Source organism: Sturnus vulgaris, chromosome 7 (genome assembly GCF_052056855.1).
Source record: "Sturnus vulgaris isolate bStuVul1 chromosome 7, bStuVul1.hap1, whole genome shotgun sequence".
Taxonomy (NCBI): domain Eukaryota; kingdom Metazoa; phylum Chordata; class Aves; order Passeriformes; family Sturnidae; genus Sturnus; species Sturnus vulgaris.
In genome coordinates, this window is record NC_142249.1 from 34,459,030 (window position 1) to 34,469,297 (window position 10,268).

At 44.1% G+C, this 10,268-nt stretch overlaps 1 protein-coding gene across 1 annotated transcript in view; it reads right to left on the bottom strand.

The window, feature by feature from the left end:
* The window catches only part of DPP10 (dipeptidyl peptidase like 10), a 428,896-nt gene extending 421,562 nt beyond the window's left edge, over positions 1-7,334 (bottom strand). The window contains exon 1 of the mRNA XM_014870838.2: positions 7,165-7,334. Coding sequence (XP_014726324.2) covers positions 7,165-7,224 — 60 coding nt within the window. The 5' untranslated portion in view covers positions 7,225-7,334. The remainder of the gene's footprint in view (positions 1-7,164) is intronic.
* Between the last annotated feature and the right edge of the window lie 2,934 nt (positions 7,335-10,268).

Below are 10,268 nucleotides of genomic sequence, written 5' to 3' on the forward strand. Positions count from 1 at the left end.
TCTCTTTTTTTAATGAGCTACATTAATTAAAACATTACAAAATACGCTTAAAACAACTCAATTTTTTTAAGAAGAATTTAACACGTGTACTGTTATTGCCTCCCACAGTGTTAAACCATTATTGCACAGGTAGCTAAATTTGGATGAAGATTACCAAAATACTATCCTTGTATGCTCCCCAAACCTTTTCTTAAAGGGGAAACGTTTGTATAATTATTATCATAACTTTCCCAACAAACTCATGGTTTTGGCTTTTCTTTGGTTACTTTTCTATGTTACTACACATAACAGTGGACTTAATTATAACAAACCCTGTGTATATATTTTTCATTTTCCCCGTATTGCCCAACTTTTCCAAATATACACATTTATATCTCTTCCGAATATATATATATATCTACAGGTTTTTTCCCCAGCATGAAGCCGGCAGACACTGTGTTCCCTTGCTTCTAGGGGTTCCACAGTGAGACAACTTTGCAAACCTCATCTCTATCACTTTTCCAAAAAAGTACATTATCTCTGTCTCTTGGTTTCTCCTTAGAGCTGTGACTTTCTGAAACAACTTCTGTGTGACAGGTCAGATCTGGCAACGTAATCTAATCCAAAGCCAATATCCCAAGTAACGTCTTCTTAGCTGAAGCTAAAATACAATACCCCGTTCTGATCTTTCTTGACTTGCCAGCTGCTGTTAGCAGCCAGTCACACTCAAATTCCATCTCCCTGAAACTCCCTTGTCTCTGCCTCCTCCTGCCAAGCTGCTGCCACTGCCTCAAGGTGTCCTTCAGATACCATCTCTACTTCCTTCTCAACTTTCTGCAAAACTTCCCCAGGGCTCACCTTCCCCATCCTTTTCCCTCGGTAAGGTCACACACAAACTCAAACTGAACAGCCTCCAGTTCCATTTGTTTCCTTTTTTAAACTCTAACTCTGGATTATTTTTCTGATGTATCCTCAGAGAAGAGGTCAGCAACTCAAGGCCAGCATCAGTATCACTACACTTTAAACATCTTAGGACATTATCCTGCTTCCCTGGAGGCCCCAGCATCCTCCCTCCCTCTGGCACTCCTGATGTGGGGATGAGACCCACAGCACACTCCCACCACTCAGCTTGGGCGCTGGAGCTGCCTCTGCCATCAGCACTGAAATGCAAAATTAGCATTTCAAAGCAGAATTCACTCAAACTATTTCACCGGTTAAATTTAAAATGAAATAAATCACGCCCTCATCTGCAGCAGTTGCATTAGCTCCACAGCTCAGGACTGTGGAGAGTCTTTAATTAAGCTGATGACTCTGATTCTAGGTGCTCTTCCCTCGGGTCCCTTGGGTTGGCGTATATTGCTGTGAATCATTCTTGGTTCCATTCACAGTGCAAGGAACCTGCCTGTCTCATTCTCTCTCTTTGAAACAAAAAGCCCCCAAGGCATTCTGCCACAACAGGTGCCTCATTTTTAAGAATCACAGAAGTTAATTTTGCTTTGCTTCTGGCACATGCTGCCAGTAACACTGGGTGTTGTCAGCACGTGAGAAGTCAAAGTCACTGATCCAAAAACCTGTCAAATGATTAACACAGTGCAGTCACAAACCTGGATGCTGCGGAACTTAACATTTATAATTCAATTTGAGGACCTCAGATAAAAATCTTTAAACAGGAAAGGTCCTAAGCAAATTCCAAAGCAATGCTCAGGTGTTAGACTGCACGCCGGTCTTACTACACTAATTTTAAGAATGAAATACTGAACAAAATAAGCAAAAAATTTTCTTAACACATGGTTACTAAAACAGTTTTGGATTAAAAAAAAAATTAAATTCCTCATGATGTGGTATCTGCTCAGGAAAGTGTTATGTAACACTCACAGACTCGTATCTTAAGTGGCTTCAAAGAGAATCAAACTTAATGCCCTATTCCTTAAAGTAATGATGGGCAGTAGGAAAATTTTTATGTGATTACAATCCAGGAAAGTACTAACCCATTATTAATTATAATTTACCACAATGTTCATGTATCTTTGTGTTTATTAAAGTGACTGCCTTCTAAATTCCTATGGTCAGCATTACACTGAAAGCCATGAATTTCCTATGCATTAGAATACATGGGGGTGGGGGGGTTGACATTTATATTATATATATATCAAACCTATACCACAAATCAGTATATATTCATGCATATAAAAGTATTTGCACTTTTTGCTAATTGCTTTTATGAAAAGAGCAGGGAATTAAGAGTGGAAAGCTTTGAAAGCATATTGACAATTTGTAGGCAAGGAAGTGCCAGCAAACATACCCCACCAGCAAGGTCACAGCAGGCAACGGGACTGAGCTCCCCTGCAAGGAAAGACCCCTTCCACTTCCATATGGAACGCTGGGCAATTGCTGCTGGGACACACTGGGCCTGAGCACCAGACCTATGGAGACACTGTGCTGCTCCTTACAGCATCAGCTGGGGATTTGATAGCAACTCTTTCCCTTTCTCTCTCTCTTTTAGTTTTTATCTAGTACTGGTTCACTAATCTTGATGTTACCTTTGACATGGAGCAATTCTTTATTGATGGACTGGAAGGAGAAAATATAAGCATTTCAAATTGGTTTTCTTCCTCTTTCCTGCCTCTTTTTATGATGAAGGACTGACTGTTTTTAATAGGAAAAAGCCCCAGTTATTCTCTGGTAATACAGATGTTGGCAAGGAAACTGAAAAAATACAGAAAGGTAATACATGGAAATGAGAAGATTAAAAAGTTGTGATTTGTTCTTCAAACTTCCACCTAGAGACCTCTAGCTTGTCTTCCCCACACATATGTAGGTGTCATCATGCATGTGGTTTTGGTCTACAAAATATAAATAAATCACAACAGCAACTCCACTCAACAAAAATGCATTCAGGCAACAACATTTAAGGTATTTCTATCATGCTCCAAGCCAGTCTCTTTGATGAGTGCTATAATCTATAATTTTTGGAGTCCCCTAACAGGTCACTATACACCTCCAGACAGACTCTCAAGAACAGAATAAACACAGGAGATTTTACATTTGCTCAGTGCTTTGGAAAATAGAAATATTTACTTTGTTCTAAGCATGCATTTTGAGCTGGCCACATCCTGAAGGTGACAGGGAGCCATGTCCCCATGGCCAGGCTGCCTCCTGCCACCACCACGCTGCACTTCCCCAGAGCTGCAGCTCCTCACACAGCAAGACAAACATGTTGGCACACTGCTCAAATTCCATATTGCCTTAAACAAAATTCCATGCAAACCTATTCCATTTAAATGTACCACTTATTTGAGTTTGGGTTTTGGGCTTTTTTTACATTATTATGCTGTCATAGACTGTGTTCCTGCCAATGGCACAGCTCTGTATCACTTGTGCCTTCACTATGTATTCTGGCTAGCTCATAATTGAACACTCACTGAGATTATCTGTTAGTGACTTGCTTTTGATGTAATGGATTTCAGAAATGCTGCTCTCATTTTAAGGGATTTATTTCCTAAGCAGCTGGCAGATTGCAGTGATTCTCCTATCTGCACAAGACCTGGTGTGTACACATCCTGCAGGCACTCAAAGATCCAACTACCTGAAGTTTCAACCCAAAAAGTGTGACCAAGCAGCCTTTATGACCAGGAACAGCTACATGAATCTCTCTCTCTCTCTCTCTCTCTCTCTCTCTCTCTCTCTCTCTCTCTCTCTCTCTGTAGGAGATGTGTTTGCAGTTTGCAGGAGTGGGCAGATGTTTCCTGCTAAGGCACAGGTTTGGTTTAAAAAAAAATTAGTTGCTCTAAACACATACAAGTCCAAAGGGAACACTACAAACCCCCTTAAAGTCTTTGCTCCTCAAACTAATTGTAAATAAGAAAACTATTAGTACACCACTACTCATCAATGAGCAGGTGCTAAAACACTACTACAATAAACCTGAAATGTAAAAATTGCTGATACAGTCTCTGGACACTGATGAAACTTGCTGCAGAATTTTTGCTAAGGACATATCTGCACTTTCTTTTTATAGTTTACAATCTAAGAGCTAATGAATAAATAAAAGTGAAAGGAAGGCAGGAAAGAAAGAAGAGTAAAAGGTTATAACATACATATTATATTACACAGTAATTATGTGCTTCTGAAATGCCAATTAGTAACTCCTTCCATGATCCAGCTAGCAGTCAGATCAATATGAGGTTGATAACAGCAGAGAGTCATAATCTGGTAAAGAATATTTTATTATTAAAGAATGTATAAAGCCACAGAAATATTAGTTTAACTCCACTTTATTTCTTTTTTTAATTTATGAGTGCAAATTGTAGTCACAATTGTGTTAAGAGCAAGACATAAACTTTTCTATTCCACAGTCTCTGTAAATTTCACACAGGTATTTGGTTTGTTTTCCTAGCTAACTAAGATAATTATTATTTGCTGTTTACTGGGTTGTGGGTTTCTTTTTTTCCTTTCTTTCCTCTGAGCAAGCAAACAGAATTTTTCACTGTCAGAGGAAAAATAATGTTGAAAAATTATTTGGCCATCAGCACAACATGAAAGTGCACAAAACTCAGTAATTCTCCTGGAAGAGCTAATTTGCTTGCTGTGCTGACAAGATGAGCCAAAAATGTGAAGAATAAAACCAATTTCATAGCCGTGGGGGTGATCCTGGAGTCAAGCATGTAACCATACACAAATGAGGCACGTATTTGACATTCCCAGCTAGACCCTAAAAGTTTTTGTTGCACATCTCAGAGCGAAAGATCATTGTTCAGAGTAGTGTCAGCAAGGTGGTGAGGTTTGTAATCATCTCAAAACGAACTATAAAAATTCTTAGAGGCTTTTATAGGAGATTTTTCATTTTATCCAAGGGATTTGGTATCCTTCTGCTTTTCTTGCTCAATATTCATTTTCCTCTGTCGATTTGTTTCTCTGTGACCAAACTTACTTTGGATGCAGTGCACTCAGTTCACAGATGGACAAAGTCATACCCATCCCTCAACAAAGAAGGATGTGAGAAAGGGCCAGGGGTGTCCCTCCATCCAGGCACTCCTGCCCCAGAGTGATTCAGAGGGAACTGGTACAGATGAAGTTTGCAGGACTCAATTTAGGGGGCAAGTGGATCATTCTACTTCTTGTTCTGTGAATCCAGAAGTTTATGCTGCATTACAAAGCAGAGAGTGGCTGATCCAAAAACCACTGAGAAGTAACATTACATTGATACTAACACACAGGAACTGAGATGCTGCAGCTTTGTGTGTTGGGGAGAAACAGCAGAGGAATAAAAGAATGGGTTTTAGGGATCTCATTCCAATAGGTGTGAAGTTTTCATGTAATCTTTTTCCTTGACTCTTCATAACTGCTGGAACTTACACTGTTTCTTGGGAAGTCATGTTTAAAATGCAATTTATATTTGTCTGGTCACTAATGAAGTATTTTTGAAGTAATTTCCATACAGGGTCCTCATTACCATGGGGAAGTTACTGCTCCTCTACAATCGTAAATACTTTCTCATGGAGTATCCGTTGGCTCAGCATTGAAGCACTTAAAACTATTTATAAAGCACATTTTACACCTGACATACAGAATTAAGAGCAGAAAAATGAGACAGTTTTCTAATGGCATCAGTATTACTGTGTTGGTTGTAAAATGGACTCATGTCTAGAAGGCTCTGATTCATGTTCTCTCTTTTTGAAGACTATTGACTCTTCTGGCTCTTTTTCTTCTTTTCTTTTTTTTTTTTTTTTTAATGGCATATTGATATTGGTGGTTGTTGTTGTTTTGGCTCAGAAGTCCAATCAAATGAATTTAATAAATGTTTCTGGCAGCGAAAAATTAGCACTGGTTGTTCCAAGGCTGTTCCAACATAACAAGGGAATACTTCCCAGAGCAAATACCACACTGCTCTCTGTTCTCTAGTACTTTCAGAGACAGACCTAGAGAGGATGAAACTGTTTTAAGCAATTTAAGATTATATTTGGTGACTCTTTGAAGCAGGCCAGGGCAGTTGTAATTCATCACTTCCCATGACCTTGCCCACTTGGGCATAAACTAAGGGGCTGTTCTGTGGTGTGACGGACACAGTTACACCTCACACAGCTGCTCACTGGAGACACAGTAACCCCCTCCCCATCCCTGAGCCTGCAGGCATTCTGCATTACTGAGCACACACTGCACAGCCTAATGCAGCCTGTATAAAAATGACAGTGCTAATCGAAGATTTATACCTTTAATCCCCTCCTGCCTCAGCTCTAACTCATGAGTTTTATTCCCAGCACTAACGGGAAAAAGCCCAACTGAGACTTTCCTAACACGATGCAAAGTTCAGCTGCTCCTCCTGAGAAGACAAACAAACCCCAGACCCCTCAACTTTGCAGCACAAGGAGTGAAGCCCCAGGAGCTTTCCTCACCCCACACAAACCCAAGCACAGCCTGGCACCCATAGAAAGGCACTGATGAACTCTTCAGGCTTTCACATCATTTTATGAAACAAAATAGCCAGTGTAAAATTTCTCCATGTTGTTTTTTCAGGACTAAGAATCACTAATCAAATATTGTCGCTGACCACGTTTTTATTTCATTTCAGGAAAAAAAAAAGAAAAAACACTTATTTCTGCAGAGGTACTTGCTACTGAATACCAATCTGGTTAGAGATTTCATTTTATCACCCGAGTGCAGTAACTCAGCTAGAAAGGAGTTTTCAATCAATGCAAAGGCGGGATGGTGTCAGAGGCTGGGCAAGAAGGCAGTCGAGGACAGAGCCCGCTATTCCCTCGGCTCTTCCCCCAGCATGATCACCCCCGGCGCCCCCACAGCTCCCACCCAACTCTCCCGCACTGAGGACACCGCGGCCAGCAGCAAGCACACCGCCTCGTGCTGTCCCGGACCGTTCCAACCACGCATTCCCAAAATCCCGTCTCACAAGTCAATTTCACACCGCCTGCCCCGAGCAGAGCCTTTGCCGTGCCGGCACCGCGGAGCAGCGCTCCGGGAGGCACCGGCAGCTCCGTGCCGAGCCGCCGCCGGCTCGGGGCGAACTTTGGGCACGGACCAAAGCAGGGCAGGGCTCGCTGGGAGGTGCCGCTATCCCGAGCTGTCCCTCGCGTCTCCCCGAGCTCCGCCGAACTTCCCCCCGCCCGGCTCGGTCCGGCGGCAGCGAGAGGGCGCGGGGCGGCCGGGGAGCCCCGCTGCCGCCCGCCCTACCTTGACGGCCCGGGTGGAGTGGCAGTGGACGTGGTGGGACACGGTCGCCGTCTGGTTCATGTTGCCGGCGGCGCCGGGCGAGGTCGGGGCTCCCGCGGGTCCCTCCCGGCGCCTCGGAGCGGCCGGGGGGCTCCGGCTGCGGCTCCGGCTGCGCTGCTCCGCACCCCGGCAGCTCCGCCCGCCCGCTCCGCCCCGCCCGGCACCGCCCCGCCCGCCGGACCGGCACTGGACCGGCACTGGACCGGCACTGGACCGGCACTGGACCGGCACTGGACCGGCACCCGGCGGCACCGAACGCCGCCGCCTGCAGCCCGGCCGGTCGCGCCGCCCTCGCCCCAGGGGCTGGGGAGCTGGACGAGATCAGCCCCGCTCTGTGAAAGCCGAGCCCCGTAGTGCTCTCAGCCCAGATGAGTAAGACTGCAGCGGAAAGTTTATGCTGGCTGCTCTTTCATTCGTGCTCCACGGGGTTTTTTTCCTTTCTACCTTCCCTGTTCCGCCTCTTCCCTCCGTTCCAAAGCGCCTCCAGCCCACTGCGGTACGGGGATTCGGGCGTGCTTATGTAACACAGGTACGAGGCACAGGCACCAGCCTCACGGCCCCTCCAGGGCACACGGGCTATCCGAAATCAACGCGCTTTGTTAGGTACCACAAGAGCTCCGCGCTTCCCCATGGAGCAGAGGAAATGCATCTCTAATTAGACTTTCACCCAAATAACTTTTCAGTGGGGTTGGTTGTGGTACAGGCTAAGAATCTGCACCCTCCAGACTGCTGAGCAGGACTTGCCAGGAACACACAAATTCTCCGTCTGCAGGTCCAACCCAGAGATGGTACAAAGCCAGGATTTGGGGATGGAAGTTGGGAAGCTCTGTGAGCAGATTGTGACACCGCAGGCGGATAATGAACAAGCAATATTTTGTATGTATATAACGTCCTTAAATGTTACTCTTACTTTAGAGAAACCTCCCGGTAAAACAAGACACAATGTGCCACACACCAAGGCATTCCTGGGGTGTCTGAGGGGTGCACAAAACTGCAGTCAGGGCAGAAAAAGTTGGTTCAAGAGGAAACAAAGAAGAATGAGGACAGACTACGGCCAGAAGCCATGGCACAAGTCTCCTAAAGAAACTGCTGATTTGGAACCTCTCACTGCATGAGACTCCAGCTTCAGGCATCTCTGAAGCATCTGTTCTTTCAAGAGGGAGGCTGTTGAGCAGTATTTGCTACCGTATCAAAAGTTATGCTCCCAGTGCAGGAAGTTATTGCTCAAAAATAAAATTACTTTTAAAATTCAGGCTCTGAGTTGAGCTTGTTTTATGACTCTGTCTCATTTTCCTCCCCTACTGCCACTCCATATTTTTTTCTAAAATAATTTGAAGAAAATGTACAAAGCATGGGCCCAAAAAGTAGTGATGCAGGAAAACAATTTTTTTCCTAAATACTTCAGACTGTGCTTTGCTACTTGAAGGTCCATCCTACTCTGCAAAGGAGAAGGCTTGCTGTGGTCATGGCTCAACACATCCTCACAGGGGCCTTTGGGGACCCTAATCTGTGCTTGTAAATCTCATCATGACTTCAGACATCTGCCAGAGCTCTTTTAAATGGGGTTCATTTTCAGAAGATTTTAATTTCCTGGAAGAAAATCTGCATTAAATCATCTCACACACAATATTCCAAAGCCAAAATTCATTTTGCACACCTCAACTCGGACACAAAGGCAGGTGCCACTGGAGATGGAGCTGGTGAAGCAAAGACTGATCTGCTCAGTCTGCAGAAAGCTGCCGAGGCAGCCTTGTAAGGGAAAGCAGCCCTGGGTACAAACAACCCCTCCAGAGAGGGGAGAGCAGTCAGCGTTTACTCCAGTGACACTGAGAAAAATGTCATTGCCAAAGGAGCCAAATGCAAAGTAAAGTCACAGCAAGAGAGTCTCTCCAGGCCCAGCCTTGCTCATCTCTGGGCACCACAAGCGAGGCAGCCGGGCTGGCCTCTAGCCTGCAGGATTGCTCACATTAGCCTCCTTCACCTTAGCAGATTTATTGGATTTTGAGCAATAAAAACCCCATTTAGCAAGCATATCAGGGGCTCAGCAGTGCTCTTTCACCTCTCTCTATCATATGCAGACAGGAATGAAACTTAATGGATATAGATGGGGAAAAAAGCCACCCTCACATAAAAATGAGACATGATTCAACTCAAAGGTGAGTACTGAGGAGGAAGGAATGAGTGGATGGCTGTTTGGGTAAAGGGCTAACAGGCTAACTTTCACCATACTCTGCCCAAACATTTGTCCTGAAAATAAAATGATGACTTCAAGTTATTGTCACTAGGAGCTGAAGCAATCAGAGGTAGCCTGGAAGATTCAAAGACATTCTTCTTCATCTTGAAATATACTTGTGTTTTACAATCTCACATAGGAACTGCTTTAAGACAAAACAATGAACTCATGACAATTTTAGTTGGACTAAATATCTGTGGGTTTTTGTAAGCTCCTAAGAGAACTTTGTGTAAAGTTTTCATGCTTGATTTTATACTTCACATTGGCTGCCCCTCCATGAAAGCCCCAAAACCAGCTTTAGACTAATAGAGAAATCTCTTACTTATAGTAAGAAAGAAAAAGCAATTTGGGCTAAAAAGTTGCCAAAGACAGAGATAAGATCAATAATTTGCTGGCATTGTTTTTAAATGAACTTCTACAAATTTTGAGATACCTATTCCTAGAAAGTGCAGTTTGCTGATTAACCTCCTGCTCTCACAAGGTGGGACCTAATTAGAGGGTGAACCTAACACGGGCTGGAGCTGTAAAATCTCTGTAAGTGCCTGGTTTGTCATTATAAAACATCCCAGAAACAAGGCAGATCAATAGAGTGGGATTCCACAAAATGCCTGCTGAAATCCTCCTGAGCACCACTGTGCTGCTTGCTTCTCCAGTAATGTCATTCCCTGCCTCCCCTCCTGTTCCCTGATGTGGCTGTTAATCCTCCATAGGTGTAATCTTCTTTGGGAAGTGGCTGCATAGCAAAATGCAGTTCACCCTGGCTGCTGACTGCTAATGCAAGCATCCACGTTTGCCCTGCAAGGAGGTTCTCAAAGGTTTCAGTGCCTTTAGG